Genomic DNA, 22689 nt, shown 5'->3' with positions numbered 1-22689 from the left:
ACCGATCAAGGAAAAGAGTACACCATCTGTTTACACAAGGTCCTTTTACAATATATACTAGCTATAATATGTGTTCAAATGAGAAGCGTTCCACGTTCTGGGAATGACCTTGCCCGAGAGTTCTTCCAACTTGTATGCACCGTTTTCCAAATTATGTCGTACCCGAAATGGACCATCCCAGTTAGCAGCCAACTTGCCTTCTTTCGTATTGCGTCTTGCCGATCCTTGCACTCTCCACACCAAGTCGCCCTCCTGGAAACTTCTTTTAATAAGGTTGGAATTAAACCTACGAGCCATCTTCTGCTTGGAAGCTTCAGCTATAATCTCTGTTCTGATACGGACTTCATCGACCATGTCAACCTCAGCTCGGAGAGATACATCATTGGTATTTTCATCAAAATATTGTCGCCGAAAAGATGGTTCTCCTACCTCAACAGGTATCATTGCATCAGTGCCATATGTTAGCCGAAAGGGTGTTTCTTTGGTCGTGGACTGAGGCGTGCACCGATAAGCCCATAAAACCTCTAACAACTCCTCTGCCCAAGCTCCCTTGGCATCTCCCAATCTTTTCTTTAATTCACCAAGAATTACTTTATTTGCTGCTTCGGCCTGCCCATTGGCTTGCGGGTGTTCTACCGATGTGAATCTGTGCTTGATGTCGAGATCCTGAATGAACCGATTAAGTTTTTGATCGGTGAATTGCAAAACATTATCGGTTACAAGTGAATATGGAATGCCGAAGCGAGTAATGATGTTTTTCCACAAAAACTTTTGAACATTAGCAGCTGTGATACTAGCAAGTGGCTTGGCCTCGACCCATTTCGTGAAATAGTCTACAGCAACTAGCAAAAATTTGCACTGACCCTTGGCAATTGGGAAGGGTCCAAGAATATCCATACCCCACATTGCGAACGGCCAAGGTGAATTAATACCATGAAGTTCTTCAGCTGAAGCATGAATAAGGTTACCATGCCGTTGGCATGATATACAGTGTTTTACGAACGTTACACAATCTTCCCTGAGAGTAGGCCAATAGTATCCTGCCCGAAGCACCTTAGTGGCTAAAGTTCGTCCTCCCGAATGAAAACCGCATATCCCTTCATGAATCTCTCTCAATATATAATTGGCTTGTTCTTTATCAACGCATTTTAACAACGGAACCGAGAATCCTCTTCTATACAGCTCTCCTCCAACCACAATATATCTAGCAGCCTGCGTTCGGAGCTTTTTAGCAGCCGTTGGATCCGATGGTAGTTTACCATATTCAAGATGCTCCACTATCTCAGTGATCCATGTTCGAGCGGACTCCTGCACTGCCAAACATTCGGCAGCTACCACACTCGGCGCTTCAAGTTCCAAGTGAAGCGTGGTTCTCAACTGTCCGGGTTTTCTGGTACTGCTTACCAACCGAGCCAATTGATCCGCCCTCTCATTTTTTTTCTCTTGGGGTGTGCTTTACATGAACTTCTTCAAACATATCACGCATTTTTTGAAACAAATGATAATATTTTAACAAGTTCGCATCTTTTACCTGAAAATTATCATTCACCTGCTCGGCTACAATTTTTGAATCGGTCCAGCACTCCAATCGGCTAACTCCGATCTCTCGTGCAAGCCTTAAACCTGCCAACAACGCTTCATACTCGGCCTGGTTATTTGAAGCTTTAAACGAAAACCGTAATGATTGTTCTAGAATCAATCCTGTTGGTCCTTCTAAAATTATTCCAGCTCCACTACCTTGACTGTTTGAGGAACCGTCCACATGTATCGTCCACAAACTATTCACAAAACAACCTTTCGGCTACAACTCATTGATAAAATTCACCAAGCACTGGGACCTGATCGGCCCTCTAGGCTGAAAACCAATGTCAAACTCTGATAACTCGATAGACCAAGCCATCATCCTTCCTGCCAATTCTGGTTTACGTAACACTTTAGCTATCGGGCAATCAGTTCGAACGACGATTTGGTGACTCTGGAAATATTGCCGGAGGCGCCGAGCGGTATGGACTAGCCCCAGTGCCACTTTTTCCAAGAGCTGGTACCTTGTCTCAGCCTCCTGTAGCATGCGACTGATGAAGTAAATAGGTTGCTGTCCCTCCCGTTCTTGAATTAGAGCTATACTTATTGTATCATTTGATACACATAAATAGACCACAATTGGTAGCGTTGGATCAGGCTTAGAAAGTATAGGCGGCGAACCGAGACGTTCCTTTAGGGTCCGAAAGGCCTTTTCACATTCATCAGACCATTCAAATTTTTTCGCTTTTCTCAACAATCCCACCATGGGTTTCGTTATTTCGGCCAAACACGGGAGAAATCGTGACAACGCTGTAAGCCGACCTGCTAGTTGTTGAACTTGTTTAAGGTTCTGAGGGCTTATCATGTTGACGATTGCCATACACTTGTCAGGATTAGCTTCAATACCTCTCGCCGAAAGCATGAAGCCCAAGAATTTGCCTCCGGACACTCCAAATACGCACTTCTCCGGATTGAGCCACATATCATACTTGCGCACCTGTTGGAATACTTCCGAAAGGTCCGTTACATGCCGATCGATGCTTCTGGATTTTACGACCATGTCATCCACGTACACTTCCATGTTCTTGCCTATTTGGTGTTGAAAAACTTTGTTCATCAACCTTTGGTACGTTGCCCCTGCATTTTTCAACCCAAACGGCATTACCTGATAGCAGTAATTGGCCGAATCGGTTATGAAGGCCGTCTTTTCCTCGTCACGGGTATGCATGGGAATTTGGTTATATCCCGAGTAAGCATCAAGAAAAGTCAACATTCCATGACCCAAGGCTCCATCAACTAACCGATCTATGTTTGGAAGTGGGTAAGCATCCTTAGGACATGCCTTGTTGAGACTTGTGTAATCAGTGCACATTCTCCACTTCCCATTTGACTTTTTTACCATTACTACATTTGCCAACCAAGTGGTGTAATGGACCTCCCGAATGAATCCGGCATCAAGCAACTTGGCAACCTCCGTGTCAACCGCAAGTTTTCTTTCGTTCCCCATTTTTCTTTTCCGCTGCGCGATCGGTCTTGCCTCGGCACAAATTGATAACTTATGACACATAACCTTCGGGTCTACACCCGGCATGTCAGAAGGTGTCCAGGCAAAAAGATCTTTATTCTCCACTATAACCTTACATACGGCCGAACGGTCGTCTTTGGACATATCGGCACCGATGTATGTAACCTGCTCAGGACGTGAACCTATCTGAAAATGTATTTTTGACTCAATCGGCTCCACCCGCTCTTCATTATTCATTCTTGGATCAAGATCCCACTCAACCTCCTCTAGAAGTGCCGAAGCGTTCACAGCATGTATTCTGTTTGATTTAGATTTTCTTTCTTCCAACGGTAAAACTCGCAAACTAGCATAATAGCATTCTCTAGCAGCCTTCTGATCGGCGTGAATTGTGATTATTTTCCCTTTGTCGGATGGAAACTTCATCGCCAAATGTGGTGTTGAGACGATAGCCCCCAATGCATTCAAAGACGGTCTGCCGAGGAGGATATTATATGAAGTGCTAGCATCCACCACAATATATTTTACTTGAACTTCTCTGCTTTCTTGTTCGTCAAAACAAAAGCGTGTGAAGAGTTTAATGTAACCCCTGGTACTGACCCTCTCCCCTGCAAAACCAACCAACGGATCGTCATAGGGAAGCAATTCTTTTTCAGAAATGCCCAACTGCTTGAATGTGTTCCAATATATAATATCTGCCGAACTGCCCTGGTCGATCAATGTTTTCTTGACGATGCAATTGTGGATTTCTACACTGATAACCATCGGATCGTCTTGCTCCGGATCAATGCCTTTGAAGTCAGCATCAGTGAAGGTTATTGCTGGCAACCACCGAGAAGACTGTCTATGAACAGTATTGACCCATCGGATAGCTCAGAGATGTCTCTTTTGGGCTGAAGAAGTGGTGCCTCCACCCGCAAATCCACCAGCAATAGTATTAATAACCCTCCTATGTGAAGGTGCCGAGTCATCTTTTCTTTCGCGCGACCTGCTTCTTTCACGCCGAGCTCTATCGGAGGTTTTATCAGAACGATCTTGCCTGTGCCGATCTTGATATCTGGGTTGATATGAGCGAGTCTGGGACGAACCTGACCGGTCCACAAAATTATGCAATTTTCCTTGCTTAATCAAGTCTTCAATCTTGTCTTTAAGGGTCGCACATTCATCAGTTGAGTGTGCACGATTGCGATGATACCTACAAGATTTGCTAATATCCGCGCGTGGTGGAGTGGACGCTCTCTTCGGAATTGTTAACACTTTGGAAGCCAAAGCCTGTTCGAGTACCGCCGCACGATTGGTATTAAGCGGAGTGTATTGAGTGTATTTCGGACCCCGAATAGGCCGCTCCCGAAGGGATATTTCTTTGCCTCGCCCCCTGTATGGTTGTTCTACCTAGAGCTGTCAAAATGGGCTTGGCCCGGCGAGCCAACCCGGCTCACCACGGGTTCGAGCCGGGTTGGGTTAAAAAAAATTTGAAAATTTTAATACGGGTCAAATTTGAACCCGGCTCACCACCAACCCGGCTCACCTGGGTTGAACCCGTGGTGAGCCGGGCTGGCCCACCAACCCGTGATTAATTTTTTTTTTTTAAAAAATACAATAATTATTGGGTCATGATGCAGTTCAACATGAGACAATAATAATTTAATGTTAGATTGTGATATGTAATTTTTGTGATTTTGGATTGTATTTGAAGTTTAAGATAATTTTGGATTATATTTATCTATTTGAGATTATTTAGATTTGATTTGATTGTATTTAAAATTATCATTTAATGTTTGGGATGAATAATTCATTTAAGGATGTCTTAATTAAGAATCTCAGATTTTTAAAATAAGTTTAAATTTTTGGGCTTTAGTTGTATATTAAGAAAAAAAAATGAAAAAAATTATTTTTTTTTTAAGGTGAGCCAACCCGTTTAACCCACCAACCCGTGGTGGGCCGGGCCGGGCTCGATTTTTTTGAGCTCACTGATAAGTGAGCCGGGTTGGGTTGGCCCACCAAATGGCCAACCCGTGGTGGGCCGGGCTGGGCCGGGCCGGGTAGCCCGTTTTGACAGCTCTAGTTCTACCGATCTCTCGGGTTTAGCAGACTGTTCGGCTCGGGCTTGATTTCTAAATTCTGCCAACTCCTCCATCTGCATGTATTTATCATCCCTCCTACGTAGATCATTCATGTCCGAAGGAGGCTTTTTACAAATGCTGTTGACAAATGGGCCTGGCTTCAATGCTGTTGTAAGATGATGTAGTGCCACAGCTGGGTTGAGATCTTTGATTTCCAAAGCAGCCTTGTTGAACCGGCCCATAAACGCCCGAAGAGACTCCTTTTTATCCTGTCTAAGACCAACCAGAGATAAAGACGTTAGACTATGAGGGCGACTTGTTGCGAATTGGATAGTGAACTGTGATGACAATGTATTGAAGGAATCGATTGAGTTGGGTGGGAGACGAGTGAACCAACTGAGAGCTCCGCCTTTGAGGGACGTGGGAAAAATCCGACACAACGCAGCGTCATTTGTCGTACTTAGAGTTACCTGTGTCAGAAAAACATCTAAATGTTCATCAGGATCAGTAGTATCATCATATTTGTCAATAGGCAAAGCCTTCCAATTATCCATTAAAGGGAGTTGCATAATAGAGGGAGTAAACGGATGTCGGTGTGATCCGACAGTGGTCATATCTGTAGGACGACCCACAGTAGGTAAAGCCGAAGGGAACTTCTCAGGGGCTACTGCCGAAGCATGAGGAGCTGATGTATGGATCGCGTGAGATTGATACGACCCTTGAGTTTGTGTGTTGGTGACATGAGTAGGCTTCCATGAAGTATCCTGACTTTTCAATGCTTCATTCTCAGCCCTCAAGGCCGAAAGCTCCCTTGCATCTTTATCTCTTTGTTGTTTCATTAACTCCATTTCTTGTTTTAGCAATCGCACTGTTTCGGAGAGGTCAGTTTCATCCACAACCTCCACATGCTCTTCAGTAGGACGATCTTGTGTGTTTGTTCTCCTAGTTATCGGCATCGTTCTTCTCAGCAAACTTTCAACCAACTTCGTTCGGCCCCACGGTGGGCGCCAAATGTACCTGTCTAGAGGATACACCAATAATCTTCTCGTAGATTGAGGGCCGAACGACTGCTCCGATCTGATGTGAGTGAGGGGTTGGTACCTGCAAAAGGCACTCCAACGCTCAAGTCAGGACAAACACAAATATCGAGAGTAATTAATGAACAGTGACGTTACCTTTTGACCTGAGCTATTTATACTGACATTTATGGGCCTTGAGCCTTATGGGCCCTATGACGTATTTACCGTATTAGGTAATATACCTTAATCAAGTAATTATCCCCTAAGCCTAGATTAAGTGTTAAGTGATGATGGGCTGATTGAGGTGGCCGATTGGTGTTCGGCTACCTGGTTCTTCCATTCGGTGGTCGATGTAGGGATGATCGAACGTCTCTACCTGTACAAGTACTATTGTCTATCCATACAAGATAACTTCCTGGCAAAAAAAAAAAAATCTATAAACAATATCTTTTTATAAATGTTATCTATATCTTATATCGAGGATATTTGGCAAAGTAAAAAATGGTTCTAGAATGGAAATAAACTAACATTTATATGAAAATGTATCCATTTTCAATGCCAGCCACAGGCAACTGATAAGGTTTTGTCCTATTATCTATTATGTAAATAACATTATTGCTTTTGGATCTTAGCGAAAAGGCACCACCATCTTATTATTATAATTTTCTAATACTATATTTTCATATTTCCTCGTAAAAATAAAATAAATTGTTTGATATTAGCTATACACTTAAGACATCTCTCCAAGTTTTTTACAAGAAAAAAAATAGGAACAATAAAAATAAAAATAAATTTTATTATAAATTAAAATTAGCTTACACATAGATTAAAAATAAAATTTTAAAAAATTAACAAGTGAATTTAAACTACTCTTTGTTATGAAAGAAGTTTATTACATTTTTAGATGTTATATTAAAGAAGTTTTGTGCATTAAAATAACGTTTACTCAAGGAAAATTATATTCATGAAAAAAATTCGGTTAAAAATCTTATTTGGTCCCTTATAATATTTTTTTGTTTCAATTTAGTCTTACTTTAATTTTTAGTTTCAATTTAGTTCTCAATAATTTAAATTATTGCAATTTGGGACTTCCTTCCAAATGATTTAAACGGAGTTAACTGTTAGCCACGTGGATGTCAGGTGGATGCCACGTAGATGCATAGGTGGATGCCAAATTTCATGAATACACTTGGAACTAGAACGGCCCGTTCTGAAACCAAAACGACCAATTCTGCTTGCACATGTTATGTGTTAATTTTGCAACTGGAACGGGCCGTTCAAATGCAAATTTAACATAACATATACTAAAAAAGTTCAAAGAAATTACTGAGAAAGGAAATCATCTAGGTAACGCTGAAGGGAAACCCTAAACCACAAAAATTCAGGTTGTACCTCCTCAAGAACAGGTTGTTATTGTTGGGGTACATCGTCAATGACTTCAAGGGGAAACACCGTTTCGTTTCATCCTTGACTGTATAGTGTCAATTTGGTAGTAAATGGTTCACTCCAGTTTGACTAACAATGAAATAAAACCTGCTACCATTGTCCATAGTGATACACTGTATTGTCCTTAATGATACATTGTATAGTCCAAATGTTTAGCAATTGAAGTTATCAATCCCCATTGACAATATTACCAAATCTAGTGTTTGAAATGCTTTGTACCTTGAGTCTTTTTTTTTGTACGGTTCACAATCGTGAACTATAATGGTCGACCATTCTGGAACCAGAACGGCCCGTCCTGGTTACACTCTTGGTGTGTTAATTTGCATCTGGAACGGCCCGTTCCAGGTACAAAATTAACACACCAAGAGTGCAACCAGAACGGGCCGTTCTGGTTTCAGGTGTATTAAAAAAATTTGGCATCCACCTACGCATCTATGTGGCATCTACGTGGCATCCACCTGACATCCACGTGACTAACAGTTAACTCCGTTTAAATCATTTGGACGGAAGTTCTAAATTGTAATAATTTAAATTATTGGGGATCAAATTGAAACAAAAAATTAAAATGGGACTAAATTGAAAAAAAAAATTATAAGAGAAGGTTTTTAACCAAAAAAAAATTCATCCTTTTATTAATTAAAAAAATTTCAGTACACAATCGGTGGATTGACTATTCTTCATAGAGTCTGAAACATCTATTGTTTTCAGCGTTTTGGCTTACTTTCATTGCAGAAAAAAAAAAAGAGAGTAAAGTTCTACTTGGTAATTCTAACATTCCAATCTCTAAATTTTCATCTCTGCTGAATGATTGTTGAACTGTTATGATGCTTTCCTTGGTGGTTCTTGTCTGTGAAAGATTTCGATTGGGTTGCTCAGAACCTGTTTAGGAAATCAATAGGCACAGTTTGTCATTGTTAGTGACTAATATGATAAGCTAAAATGTCTATTTGCTTTTTTCTACAAGTTCTAGTTTCTTACACTTCACTTCTTCTGGCTTGTAGGTGTTTTGGAGTAGATAGCATGGAGCCACAATGTGCAATCAAGAAGGACATCACTGAAGTAGAATTATCTTTTTATCCTCCATTTACCTTAGCAATCTTGTCTATTCTTCCATCATTGAGGTGTTTTTTCTCCCCTTAATGTTTAGTTGAAAGATTTTGTTAACTATTTTCTTCCCTTTATTGTGTAGTTGATAGGGAACACACCAATGGTATATCTGAGCAATATTGTGGACGGGTGTGTAGCCCGTATTGCTGCTAAGCTGGAGTATATGCAAGCCTGCTGTAGTGTCAAAGATAGGCATGGAATTCCTTGGTTTCACAAACTGTAAGGTTTTTAGATTCTCGTTTGAGGATTTGTAATGATAATATTCTTTTTCTTACTCAGGGTTGCATTGAGCATGATTGAAGATGCTGAGAAAAAAGGCCTTATTACACCTGGAAAGGTTAGCTGTGTAAAAGTTACATATCTGAACTGAACTTAACCAATAGAAAATTGAACCGATGCAGATAAAAAACTGATCCATTTTGAAAAAGAAAACGATCCATTTTATAAAAAGTTCAGTTCAATTTGGTTTCCTGAAGAAAATAAAAATGAATCATTGTTAGAATCTGTTTTATTAGAATCTGTTTTATTAGCTGTGTTAAGATATTCTAAGATATAGTTTTTTTTGGTAAAGATTCTAAGATATAGTTTAAATATATTAGTTTATCTTTTCCTAATTTATAGTTTATCTTAATCTCTAAACTTTAGGGATTATTTTTGTTATTTGTCTATTTATTTGATTGTACCCATCAATTCAGATTAATAAGAAAAATTATTCTACCCTAAATTCTGAGAATCATATACGAGTATAAAGTGGATAATCAAATTGTATTGAACAAATTCAGTTTAAAAAAAATTGATCCATTTTTAAAATAAACCTAGCCGGTCCATTTTATAAAAAACAATTCAGTTAATCAAACAGTTTTTATAAAATGGAACAGCTTGATTCAGATTTTTTGAAAAATCCAAACCATGAACAACCCTACCTAGTGCGGCCTCAGGCCTGTAATAATATTTGGTGTTTTGGACAACAATGTTTTTCAAATTATCCAATATCCATCATAGTCAGAAAACATGTTTCATTGAGATTTTCCAATATTTCAGCTTATAATATCGAAAAAGAGGGCCTTTTCACTTTTGAGGCACTTATTATGCTGTCTGTATTATTAAAGATACTATCTAAGTTTAATATTTTTGACTGATGGTTGCAAAGACTGTATTGGTCGAGTATACAAGTGGTAACACCGGCATAGGATTGGCATTCATAGCAGCATTGAGGGGCTATAAACTTCTGGTGACTATGCCGTCTTATGTGAGTCTTGAGAGAAGAATTATACTAAGGGCCTTTGGAGCTGAGGTATATCTTACAGACCCTGCCAAAGGAATTGATGGTCTTATTCAGAAGACAGAAGAACTACTGGCCAAGACACCTAATAGTTTTTTGCTCAACCAATTTGAAAATCCTGCCAATCCAAATGTATTCTCATTATTCACAACACATTCCTAATTTGGTTGTTGTGTTAAGGAAAATTGCAGCTGATAAATTTGACATCATTGTAGATTCATTATGAGACAACAGGCCCTGAGATTTGGAGAGACTCAGGAGAGAAAGTTGATGCTTTGGTTTCAGGAATAGGAACTGGGGGGTCAATAATAGGAGCTGGAAAATTCCTCAAGGAGAAAAACCCGGAGATCAAGGTTGATTTGTTTACCATGCAATGCATACTTACTTTGCTGGAAGTGAACATGGGATTTATAATTTGTTATGCTAACTATGTTTTCTTCTGCATCCCTCAGTTGTATGGTGTGGAACCAGCTGAAAGTGCAGTTTTGAATGGAGGACAGCCAGGTGATATTACCATTCTGTATATTTCTCTCTGGTATTTGGTTTTCTATTGCTATTTCATTGTATAACTATTGGACTCTCATCGTCATATGCATGGAAGATTAAAGTCAAGACATCCAAGACTCATTTATTATATTATTTCCATCTCTGTATCATGATATATAGAAGTAAAATGTGCTGAATAGTAGAATTAGAACCAAGTCCAAATTAGAACAAAGACAATGAAACCCTGCTGCCAAAAGACCCTTTGTGAACAAATTTACTATCTGGTCATGTGGGCAGATGCAGAACTTGGACAGAACATGCAGCTATTAGGACACAAAACAAGTTTGTCTATTTCAATGTGCTTAGATCAGGAGTATGGCTTTAAATTCATTGAGAGAGAAGTAATAATTAGGTTATCGAATGAATAACACTGAGACGCCTTAAGTGCAGTAGATATTTCACACAAGATTTCTTGAGTCAGCCCTCAAGAAAAGCATTTTTAACATCAAAGTGCTTATTGGATCATCCTTTGGAAACTATCTGAGACATGCTGAGCATTAGAATTTATGTTCAGTCAAAAACGGCCTGGAAAAAACTTGAAACTCAGGTAGCACTGTTAGACATTTGTGAGTGTTTTCCCATTTGGATATGTCCTGTTAAATTGTTGACTGACCTGTATATTGGAAGTTGTAAGCTGTACTCAGTCATCCTGTTTATCGTTTAACTAAATTGTAATCAGGCAATGTTGTTACTCATTTGAATAGTTAAAATCTGTCTTCCTTCAGATGTTATATATAAATTCTTAAAATTTTACTCTTTAATCTTGAACAGTCTTTAGGAGTTAGGCAACCACTTGAGGCTGTTTGCTGACCCTTTTTTCCATTTGCACACATGTCAAAGGTAAGCACCTGATCCAAGGAATTGGTGCCGGTGTCGTTCCCCCCATTCTGGATATTAATCTCCTTGATGAAGTTATTCAGGTAGATCTCAACAATAGCACATTGGTATTCAGTTTTCAATTTTGATTCTAAAGCTGGCTACTTGATTAAGGTCTCTCTCTATCTCTCGGTCAAAGTGTAACCTCATAGTTTGTTAGTCTTTTGCTCTGAATATACTGGAATAATACATGAAGATCTATCTGACTCACAATTGACTGACTTAACGATATGGAATAGTGGAAATGAATAATCGTTTAGCAATTATATTGAATGTATTTTTCAAATATCTCAAATTGTATTAATTCAATTTCTATATGCTTAATAATTTTTAAATGCTTTTTTAAGAGAGAGAGAGAGAGAAGTAATACACATGTTGGTATCTCCTTCTTGGGAAATTTATTTTTTTTCTTATGATGTGATGGAGTTACTTAAAAAGGTTTCAGATTAATTAATTATGCATATTAAGCAAAAGAGATACAAGGAAAAATCATACTGCAAGACAAGTTTTTGTTCCTTTGGAACGAGTAGGCAAATCAAAGTAGGTAGCCTCATAATACCAAAAAAAAAGAAAAAAGTAGGTTGCCTCTTGTTGAGTTTTCCATTTCGGTGTAGGACAATACTTTTGCAGCTGAAGTTTACTTTGTCGCATTTACTTTTGTGTCAGGTGCAGTATACAAGTCTGTTTTTGCTTTTTACAGGTTGACTTGTTACTGTTTCATTTTGAGTGACCATTGAGGGTGGTGTCTTACAGTTTTAGGACGATAGAGTTTTCAAACTGTTGGTCAGATCATCTGAGGATAAATGTGTCTTAGGATTATGTTGCTTAATTAATGGTCTTGGAATGATCTCCTTAAGACTGTAAACCCTTTGGACAAAGGAGATATGAATGGCATTTTCTAATTTCTGTGTACTCAAAAACAAACGCATTAGATTAGTTTTGTTTGTTAATCAAAGTTAGGGTGACATAATAATGCACTTGGCACATATTATACATAGAGTAAAGCAGCATATCTGAATTATATGTGATCCACCATTCTTCAATGACAGAGAGGCATATTAATTCTGAATCTTTGACTCTTGAAACATGCTAAGATTTTATGGAAATTACATAATGTTTCCTCTTCTAGGTTCTAGCTAACTAATATAAGGTATTCTAGTTTGACCAACAAGATTTTACAAACTGCAGATTTCAAGTGAAGAGGCTATAGAAACTGCTAAGTTGCTTGCCTTGAAAGAAGGTTTGCTGGTATGTTAACAATAATTTGTGATTCTTGATATTGGATTTACAGTAATTTCCATATGGTTCTTTCTGTTAAATATGAACACTGTACATTTGTAATTACAAATATGCAAATATTCTTTTTCATTCTAATTATATGAGCAAGTCTTTTTGCAGATGGGAATTTCATCGGGAGCTGCAGCAGCTGCTGCAATAAAGGTGGGAAAGAGACCAGAAAATGCAGGGAAGCTCATTGTTGTAAGTTTGCAATCTTTAATAATTTTATTAAATGGGATTATAAGACGTCTGTCTATGAATTTCCGAAAATTACTTAATGTTGTCTGGCGGTTTAATTGCAGATATTTGTTAATGTGAATGCTGAATTGTTGTTGTGCAGGTGATTTTTCCCAGTTTTGGAGAACGTTACTTATCTTCACCACTGTTTGAGTCCATTAGGCATGAAGCTGAACAAATGACATTTGATTAAGGTGCATAAATAGCTGAAGTTAGTACTCATCGAGTACTCGTTAAATTAGCACTACTGTCGGTAGTGTGGTCTAAATTAAGTTGAATAACATTGGGATTGACACTTTAAGCTTCAATTTCTAGCTTATGAAAATAAGCCCTTTGTATAGGATTTCAAATCCAAATAGAATCAAAATACTTCTTGATGATAAGGCCAAATAAGTTAAGTTCCATTTTAATTAAAGAACAACATCAATAATACACATTGTTTGTAATTTATATGATGAACTTTATTATACTTTTATTAATTTTCCTTATTGTTTGTGACTTTTTCTTAATTATTTTGTATGTCTATTCTTAATTACTAGTATTTTAGCATGTGGAGACATATCTATTATATATAATTAAAATTTATAATCAATTATGTATATAAATAAATATTATATTTAAATATATAAATTATATTTAAAATTAGTATACATAAATATTTTTAAATATATAAATTATATTTTAGATTTATGATAAATAATTTGTATTGTGACAAGATTTTATCTTTATCTTTTATAATTTATTTTAAAATATTATTTAATATATAAATAATTATGATAAATAAAAATTGAATTAGATAAAAAATAAAAAAATTCTTATAAATTATTTTGTTATAAAAAAACTCTTAAAAACACTCTCACATAATATAGAAATTTATGTTTAATATATAGAGGTTAATTTTGTATGTCTATTTTATAAGGTCATGGATATTCTAATTCATTAAATCAAGGAATAATCTCACTTGCAACATGTGATGGATACTTAAAGGCTGTTGCACATGACATGCCAGGGACCAAATACATGATTTTTTTATTTTAAAATAAATCGTCGAGTGTAACCACTACCCAATTCGGGTTATTTATGTTGCATATTTTTTTATATATAGAAATTGCAATAAAAGTAACACTTCGAATATATTACCCAACCCATCGATCATGTAAAATTTCTGATTTGATAATGATTTTATAGGCGCTTACGAAACAGGTCATTAAATTCAAATTATATATGTATAGAGTATTGGTTATCTATAAACAATAAGTTCCTGTCAAAAAAAAAAAATCTATAAAGAATAACTTTTTTTTATAAACTGCATCTATATTTTATAGTGAGGATTTTTGGCAAAGTAGAACGATTCTTAAATTGAAATAAACGAACATTTAAAATTGCTGGAGTTATCGACCCGTTTTCTATGGCAGCCACAGACATCAAAGGTTTTGTCTTATGTAAATATAATAACATTATAGCTTTTGGATCTTAGCGTAAAGACCCCGCCATCTTATTTTCTAATATTATAATATGTCCTCGTAAAAGTAAAGTAAGTTAATTGTTTGACAATAGTTAAACCAATTCAATAAATTTTGGTTAAGCATAGGTGGATTGACTATTCTTTCGAAGAGTCTGAAACACTAAAATATCATTGTTTTCAACGTTTTGGCTTCCTGTCATTTGGGTCATAAAAGTGAAGTTCTACTTGGTAATTCTGATATTCCAATCTCCAAAATTTCGTGCTTTGAGTTTCTGATTTTTGGCTCATACATGCTGAATGATTGTTGAACTGTCATGGTGCTTTCTTTAGCTGGTGGTTTTTGTCTCTGAAAGATTTTAATTGAGTTTTTTGGAACTTGTTTAGGGAATCAAAAGGCAGAGCTTGTCATTGTTGGTGACTAATTAAATGATATGCTAAAATGTCTATTCGCATTTTCTACAAGTTCTTAGCTTCTTAACCTTCACATATTCTGACTTGTAGGTGTTTTTGAGTAGATAGCATGGAGCCACAATGTGCAATCAAGAAAGATGCCACTGAAGTAGAGTTATTTTTTCATCCTCCATTTACCTTAAGCACTCTTGTCTATTCTTCCATTTTTACGGTAATTAATGTTTAGTAGAAAAAAAAAACTGTTGCTATTTTCTTCCCTTTATTGTGCAGTTGATAGGGAATACACCAATGGTATATCTGAACAACATTGTGGACGGGTGTGTAGCCCGTATTGCTGCTAAACTTGAGTACATGCAAGCCTGCTGTAGTGTCAAAGATAGGCAAGGAATTCCTTGTTTTCACAAACTGTAATGCTTTTAGAATCTCTTTTGAGGATTTGTAATGATAATCTTCTTTTTCTTGCTCAGGATTGCACTGAGCATGATTGAAGATGCTGAGAAAAAAGGCCTTATTACACCTGGAAAGGTTAGCTCTGTTAAAGTTACCCATGTCTGGAGATTCTTAGTGTGGCCTGGAGCCTGTAATAATATAGACATACACTTCTAAACATGGCTTTAATTTGGAAAATAATATTTTTCAAATTCTCGGTCCATAACATAAAATTATCCATCATAGTCAAATTCAATAAACATGTTTTATTGAGATTTTCCAATATTACAGCTTGTAATATTGAAAAGGAGGGCCTTTTCACTCCTGACACCTGAGGCACTTGTTATGTTGTCTGTATTGTTGAAGATACTATATAAGTAAGTTTAATATTTTTGTCTAATGGTTTAAAAGACTGTTCTGGTTGAGTGCACAAGTGGTAACACCGGCATAGGATTGGCATTCATAGCAGCATTGAGGGGCTATAAACTTATGGTGACAATGCCATCTTATGTGAGTCTCGAGAGAAAAATTATACTGCGAGCCTTTGGAGCTGAGGTATATCTTACAGACCCTGCCAAAGGAATTGATGGTGTTATTCAGAAGGCAGAAGAACTACTAGCGAAGACACCTCACAGTTATATGCTCAACCAATTTGAAAACCCTGCCAATCCAAATGTATTCTCCTTATTCACACCACATTCCTAACTTGGTTGTCGTTTTAAGAAAAAATGCAGCTGATTAATTTTTCATCCTTGTAGATTCATTATGAGACAACAGGCCCCGAGATTTGGAGAGACTCAGGAGGGAAAGTTGATGCTTTGGTTTCAGGGATAGGAACTGGGGGGTCAATAACAGGTGCTGGAAAATTCCTCAAGGAGAAAAACCCAGAAATCAAGGTTGATTTGTTTATCATGCATACTTTACTTTGCTGGCTGGGGTGAACATGGGACTTATGATTTCTATGCTAACTATGTTTTCTTCTACATCTCCCAGCTGTATGGTGTGGAACCAGCTGAAAGTGCAGTTTTGAATGGAGGACAGCCAGGTGATTTTACTATTCTGTATATTTCTATCTGGTCTTGGTCTTCTATTGCTATTTCATTATGCAAGTACTGTTTATCATATTCATGGAAGATTAAAAGCGAAGACTTCCAAGATTCGTTTATTATATTATCTTCATCTCTGTATCGCAATATATTGAAGTAAAATGCACTGAACTATAGAATTGGAACCATGTCCAAATTAGAACAAAGACAATAAAACCATGCTGACAAAGACCCTTTGTCAACAAATTTACCATCTGGTCATGTGGACTGATGTAGAACTTGGGCAGAACCTGCAGCTACCAAGTCACGGAAGAGGTCTGTCTATTTAAACAGGGAGTATGGCTCTAGATTCCTTGAGATTGAAGTAATAATTAGGTTGTACAACGAATAACAATGGGACCCCTTAAGTGTAGTAGTTATTTCACGCAGGATTTCATGAGTCATCCATCAAGAAAAGCATTTTTAATATCAAACTGCTTATTGGATCATCCTTGGAAACTATTTGAGATATTCTGAACAATAGAATTTATGTTCCGTAAAAAAGGGCCTAGAAAAAAAACTTGAAACTCAGGCAGCACAATTAGACATTTGTTAGTGTTTTCCAATTTGGATATGCCATGTTAAATTCTTGACTGATCTGTATGTTAGAATTTGTGAGCTGTACTCAGTCCTCCTGTTTATCATTTGCCTTTACTTGTAATCTTTGTACTAAATGTTGTTGTTATTCATTTAAATAGTTAAAACGTGTCTTCCTTCAGATGTTATACATAAATTCTTAAAATATTTATTCTTTAATCTTGAACAGTCCTTAGGCAACCACTTGAGGCTGTTTGCTGACCCTTTTTTTCACTTGCACACATGTCAAAGGTAAGCACCTGATCCAAGGAATTGGTGCCGGTATCATTCCCCCCATTCTGGAGGTTAATCTTCTAGACGAAGTTATTCAGGTAGCTCTCAACAATAATACATTGCATTCAGTTTGTAATTTTATCCAAAAACTAGGTACTTCCTTTTATTTAGATTAAGCTGTCTCTCTGTTTTTCTATTGGTCAAAGTGTAACCTCATAGTTTGTTAATGTTTTGCTCTGAATGTACTGGAATAATGCATGAAGATATGTCTGACTTACAATTGACTGACTCAACGAAAGGGAATGGTGGAAGTGAAATAATCGTTCAGTAATTATGTTGAATATATTTTTCAAATATATCAAATTGTATTAATTCAATTGTTATATGCCTAATAAGAAATGTCTTTCTATATAAATAAATAAAAAAAATATAAAAAAAAAGTAATACACAGGTTGTTATCACCTTGGGAAATATATTTCTGTTCCTTATGATGTGAAGGAGTTGCTTAAAAATTAAAAAGGTTTCAGATTAATTAATTATGGATATTAAGCAAAACAGAAACAAGGAAAAATCAGATGATTATTTTATCATTTTGTTTTTCTGTATGCTAAACAGGACAAAATCCAATTTAAATAGTTGTTTATTTATTATTATTATTATTAAACTCATGAGCTACTCATTGAGCCAGAGAAGCTCACGAGTTTAGAATGAGTCATCTCACGTCAAGAAAATAGACTTGACGTCTTATTATATGTGATCCACCATTCTTCAATGACAGGCATATTAATTCTGAATCTCTGACTCTCGAAACAGGCTATTCTAGCTATTAATATAAGGTTTTCTAGTTTGACCAACAAGGTTTTACAAACTACAGATTTCAAGTGAAGAGGCTATAGAAACTGCTAAGCTGCTTGCGTTGAAAGAAGGTTTGCTGGTATAGTAACAATAATTTGTGATTCTTGATATTGGATTTACAGCAACTTCCATATGGTTCTTCCTGATAAATATAAACAATATAAATTTGTAATTTCAAATATGCAAATTATTATTTTTCATTCTAATTATATGAACAAGTCTTTTGCAGATGGGAATTTCATCGGGAGCTGCAGCAGCTGCTGCAATAAAGGTGGGAAAAAGACCAGAAAATGCAGGAAAACTCATTGTTGTAAGTTTGTAATATTCGATAAGTTTGTTAAATGGGATTATAAGATGACTGTTTATGAATTTCCAAAAATTACTTAATGTTTGGCGGTTTAATTTCAGATTTTTTGTTAATATGAACACGGAATCATTATTGTGCAGGTGATTTTTCCCAGTTTTGGAGAACGTTACTTATCTTCACCACTGTTTGAATCCATTAGGCATGAAGCTGAACAAATGACATTTGATTAAGGTGCATAAGCATAAATAGCTGAAGTTAGTGCTTGTTGAGTACTCGTTAAATAATCACTACTGTCTGTAGTGTGGTCTAAAATAAGTTAAATAACATTTGGATTGACTACTCAATTTCAATTTGTAGCATGTGAAAATGAGCCTATTGTATGAGATTTCAAAAGTTGTTTTGAGCTCATCCAAATAGGATCAAAATGCTTGTAAATGATAAGGCCAAATAAGTTGAGACCATACTCTTCTGAATGGAACATAAGGTCAGAAATCCCTAATGTTGTGTGTGGATGAAGAATTTTAGAAATTTAAGAAATTTAAAATTCTTAAAACATGAATTAGAATTTTAAAAAGTTTGAATTTTAATTTTTTTTTTGTAAATATTCTGTCCAAACAAAATATCTTAGTAGTACACAATGTCCTTGTTGATCAATCTGTCAAAGTCAAGAAAAACTTTGGCTCCATATGGCCATGACCACACAACATACAAGTTGACGATTGAATGTATCTTTTTATGGTGAGGAATAATACTGTCAAAAAGGTTGCAACCTCAACTTTTATGTAAACTTGCAGGAGATTTTGTACAAACCAACTTCTTTTCCATCCGTAGCAGTTAGTTTGGGTATTTTTTGTTTGAAAGAAAAAAAGCTGTTGTCTAAGCAATACTATAATCGAAAGAGTAAGATCAATGTACATTCAAGACATTTATAACCTTATGGTATTATTAACTAAATATCAAAAATTATATAAATTTCGTTCATTTATTTATGAAATAAAATTAACTGTGGTTAACAATATGTGACAATTAATATAAATATGACAACACTAACTATTTGCAATAGAAAATTAATCATCAATAACCTCATAATATTATTAACTACATATAGATGTTTATATATAATTAAGTTCATTTCCTTTTAATCTTGTAAGTAATACAAAATTAACTTCATGTTTACATATAGTTAACTGTATATTCAAATAAATGTTGGGTGTAAACATCATTGTATACAACATGTTCATTGACAATAATTTAGAAAAACAATCACTTAATTTTTAAATTAATATAATAAAATTTAAAGTTTATTTCTCTAAAATAATAATTAAATATTTAATATATATATATATATATATATATATATATATATATATATATATATTGATGATCCTGTATATGATATAACTCCCTTGTGAAGATTTTATCAAAATTTGAATGATTTTTTTATATTAAAATAATCATTAAACTAAATTATACTTTTAGTCTTTTATTTTTTTTTAGTTTCATTTTGATCTTTTATTTGTTAAAATGTTTATTATGATTTTTTATTTTTTATATTTGGATCGATTTAGTCATTTCAAAATAATGATCATTTTCAATTTTGAAACATGATTTTGAATCAATTTTTGATTTAAGATGTGAAATTTGTAATATTAAATTTACCAATACAAATATCATAAAATTGAATTGATGTGACATCCTTTACCCTACATACGTATATAACTAATACTTCGTCACAAAGATATAAAAATCTCTAAATAATTTGCATAAATAACCAAAGTGAAATATTTAACATGAGGTAAAGAGTCTCGTATAACAAACACTTAAACAAAACTTAATACTAAGGTGGAAATGTAAACTAAACACAAACCCTATCATAAGAACTAATAAAGAATATCCATAGTCTAAGTCTCGATGTCATATGTCTTATTAGAATAATTCCAAGGCAAGGATTAAACCTTGTCACCAGCAATATCAAGATTTTGATGAGTATCATCACCTGTAACAACATTCATAACTGTCAAGTGGGTCACCAATTTATTTGGGCTCACATTGATTTAAAAATAAAAATAAAAAAGCCCAATATGCTAATTGTATTAGCATCAGGTGTAGTAACTCTTGGTATGTGAGATCAACCTTTCAGAAGAAGGAGAAATCAGAGAGCGCATCTGCGTGCGTTGTGCCACTTTTTGAAATAGAGAGAGGAAGAAAAATTCTGTGAGAAGGAGTGAAGCAACCAACTTTTGAGAAGAAGTGTTTGATACCAATTTTTGTGTATTTTGATTCTCTCTATTGTTTAGTTAGATACATATTTGAGATTTTTCTTGTATTGTTATCCAATATATTAGTGAGAGTGGTCCTCGGTGATTCCAAGAAGACTTGTGGTGTATCCATTGATTATTATAAGTGAAATTTTTACTGGACTAGGTCTCGTGGGTTTTTACCTCACATTGAGAGTTTTCCTATGTTAAAAATTTGTTACCTGTTGATTTCTATTTTTTTTTTTGTACATCTTGCTGAAATTATCTTGTTGCTTACAAAGCCTATGATTGTTTATATAAGGAAAAAAGGAGATGCAGTTTTACTTCCGCTTAATTATTATTATTCTGTTATCTTTCCCAACAATAACAAGACATAAAAAAAAGGGAGTGAGACTTCTCACTCTAGCTCATGACATGAAATAACAAACTAATAGTCAAAACTCACTCAATACATTATTTATAACAATAGCATGGTATTAACATATGATAAATGAATAACTAAACTCCTCACTCTAGCGCATTCCATATTAAACAATTTGTTGATTTGCATGCATATGATGCATGTCACATACTCTATCATATCATGAATCATTATACATACTCAACAATTTGTCACATATACGATTTTTCATACATACAATTTTCTATACATATGACTTGTCATACATGAGTTATGTATCTCATTCAATCATCAATATGTCAAAAATATCCATGTTTATTTCACACTCATTCACATTCAAATTACTTCAATCCGAATAAAAGAACAAGTTGCATATACAGGGTAGTGCTGATGGAAGTCAATCCGTACTCGATGCACTCATCTAAAGAGCACTCATAACTCTCAACATGGCTCATGTCATGTCCGACAGGATAGTAGTAGTAGGGCATGAGTGATATAAAGACTTGCAACCTCTATAGCATCCAACGAGACATATCCCGCACTCGATGCAAACAAAATAGAGAGTGAACTCTACTCTTGGGCCTCACAATGCCTGACGAGATGTAAATGGCGCTTGACACCATATCAAAAACTCAACTTATAGAATTGTGATTTGCGAACAATGAACCCAAAACATGCATTCATCATTTCAAATGAGTAAAATAGTGTGAAACACTCATAATAAGCACGAATAGAACATGAATTACATATAATTACAATTAGGGATGGCAATGGGGAGGGTCGGGTATGGGTTTTATGATACCCATTCCCGTCCCTACGACTCAAACTCATCCCATCCTCGTAGCCGTACCCGTCGAGTATATAATTTTCATCCTCATCCTCATCTTTGTCGAGTATCAGGTATACTCGTACCCATCAATTTTTATTTTTATTTTGCAAAAAAAATACACAATATTTTTAATTTATTTTCCATTATATTAAAATTATAATTAGGTTGTTTCTCTATCTCATATTTTAAGTAAGGGACTTCTTAATAATTAAACTATAAATGTTTCACATTATAATAAATAATCACACATAATAAAATATTAAAATTCTTTAACATAATTAGATCGGGGATGAGTATTAAATCGGGATGGGGATGGGGACGGGTACGAGGCGGGTAAGTATATACTTGTACTCGTACCCGATTTAATATATCGGATTTTACCCGTACTCATACCTGTACTCGATTAAATCGGGTATTTCCCATCAAAAGCGGGACGGATTCGGGTATTACCCACGGATACGGGTTTATGTGTCATCCCTAATTACAATTACTCATATATTATACCCAAAACACATAACTTTAGGGTTTCCATAGGAACTCATAGGCAATTCAAAACATGCCAAGAAGGCTTATCACATGAAATTAATTATAAACAATTGCAATTAACATCAAGAGAAGAGTTGAAGTGTCATGAGACTGACAATGAATCACTAACAAAAAATAATACGGTTTCCTCCTTCATACAACATATTAAACATACAGAGATTGGGATCAATCTCACTATTCATCAAATTGCCCCATGTCCTAGAGCGAGAATTCTCAATTCCCTTTACCTCCATCAACAAAAAGCAGAAGAATGCAGGTATCAAGATGATCTCCTCTTAGCTTTGCATTTCTCTTTTTAATTTGAAACCTAACTCAAATTCCCTTTAACTCATCCATAGTTACTCAATCTTAACTATAATTACATATCTCTTTCCTTCACTTAATAATAATAATAATA

The 22689-nt window shown here is 35.4% G+C and overlaps 2 protein-coding genes across 8 annotated transcripts; both read left to right on the top strand.

The window, feature by feature from the left end:
• The first annotated feature begins 8195 nt into the window (after window positions 1-8195).
• On the top strand, window positions 8196-13385 carry LOC109792315 (cysteine synthase). 2 transcript variants are annotated; one of them, XM_020351718.2, is made up of 11 exons: window positions 8196-8333; window positions 8573-8630; window positions 8761-8870; window positions 8958-9015; window positions 9829-10092; window positions 10176-10313; window positions 10413-10464; window positions 11347-11426; window positions 12571-12630; window positions 12781-12861; window positions 13001-13385. In XM_020351718.2, the coding sequence occupies exons 2-11, from the start codon at window positions 8592-8594 to the stop codon at window positions 13088-13090; spliced, it is 972 nt and encodes a 323-aa protein (XP_020207307.1). In that variant the 5' UTR covers window positions 8196-8333; window positions 8573-8591; the 3' UTR covers window positions 13091-13385. The 2 variants fall into 2 exon arrangements, with proteins under 2 accessions (XP_020207307.1, XP_020207311.1); XM_020351722.2 differs by lacking the exon at window positions 8196-8333 and adding an exon at window positions 8340-8484.
• Window positions 13386-14506: 1121 nt separating this feature from the next.
• Window positions 14507-18758, top strand: LOC109792332 (cysteine synthase). 6 transcript variants are annotated; one of them, XM_020351740.3, is made up of 11 exons: window positions 14507-14590; window positions 14864-14921; window positions 15044-15153; window positions 15241-15298; window positions 15614-15877; window positions 15961-16098; window positions 16196-16247; window positions 17116-17195; window positions 17972-18031; window positions 18182-18262; window positions 18400-18758. In XM_020351740.3, exons 2-11 carry the CDS (start codon window positions 14883-14885, stop codon window positions 18487-18489), a joined length of 972 nt encoding a protein of 323 aa, XP_020207329.1. In that variant the 5' UTR covers window positions 14507-14590; window positions 14864-14882; the 3' UTR covers window positions 18490-18758. The 6 variants fall into 6 exon arrangements, with proteins under 6 accessions (XP_020207329.1, XP_020207347.1, XP_020207351.1 ...); XM_083059799.1 differs by lacking the exon at window positions 14507-14590 and adding an exon at window positions 14741-14772; XM_083059798.1 differs by lacking the exon at window positions 14507-14590 and adding an exon at window positions 14747-14776.
• Window positions 18759-22689: the final 3931 nt, after the last annotated feature.

This window comes from Cajanus cajan, chromosome 7, assembly GCF_000230855.2.
Source record: "Cajanus cajan strain Asha chromosome 7, NIPB_CcT2T_4, whole genome shotgun sequence".
In the NCBI taxonomy this organism is placed as follows: Eukaryota; Viridiplantae; Streptophyta; class Magnoliopsida; order Fabales; family Fabaceae; genus Cajanus; species Cajanus cajan.
The sequence above is the reverse complement of the archived record's forward strand: the minus strand, read 5'-3'. Positions and strand labels throughout refer to the sequence as shown.

Excerpts from the sequence above, each read along its gene's own strand:
- LOC109792315 (XM_020351718.2), top strand. The coding sequence starts at position 8,592 with ATGGAGCCACAATGTGCAATCAAGAAGGACATCACTGAA. Across the intron at positions 8,631-8,760 it reads TCAAGAAGGACATCACTGAA|TTGATAGGGAACACACCAAT; the intron begins GTAGAATTATCT and ends TTTATTGTGTAG. Across the intron at positions 11,427-12,570 it reads TCCTTGATGAAGTTATTCAG|ATTTCAAGTGAAGAGGCTAT; the intron begins GTAGATCTCAAC and ends TACAAACTGCAG.
- LOC109792332 (XM_020351740.3), top strand. The coding sequence starts at position 14,883 with ATGGAGCCACAATGTGCAATCAAGAAAGATGCCACTGAA. Across the intron at positions 15,154-15,240 it reads TGCTGTAGTGTCAAAGATAG|GATTGCACTGAGCATGATTG; the intron begins GCAAGGAATTCC and ends TTTCTTGCTCAG. Across the intron at positions 18,263-18,399 it reads ATGCAGGAAAACTCATTGTT|GTGATTTTTCCCAGTTTTGG; the intron begins GTAAGTTTGTAA and ends ATTATTGTGCAG.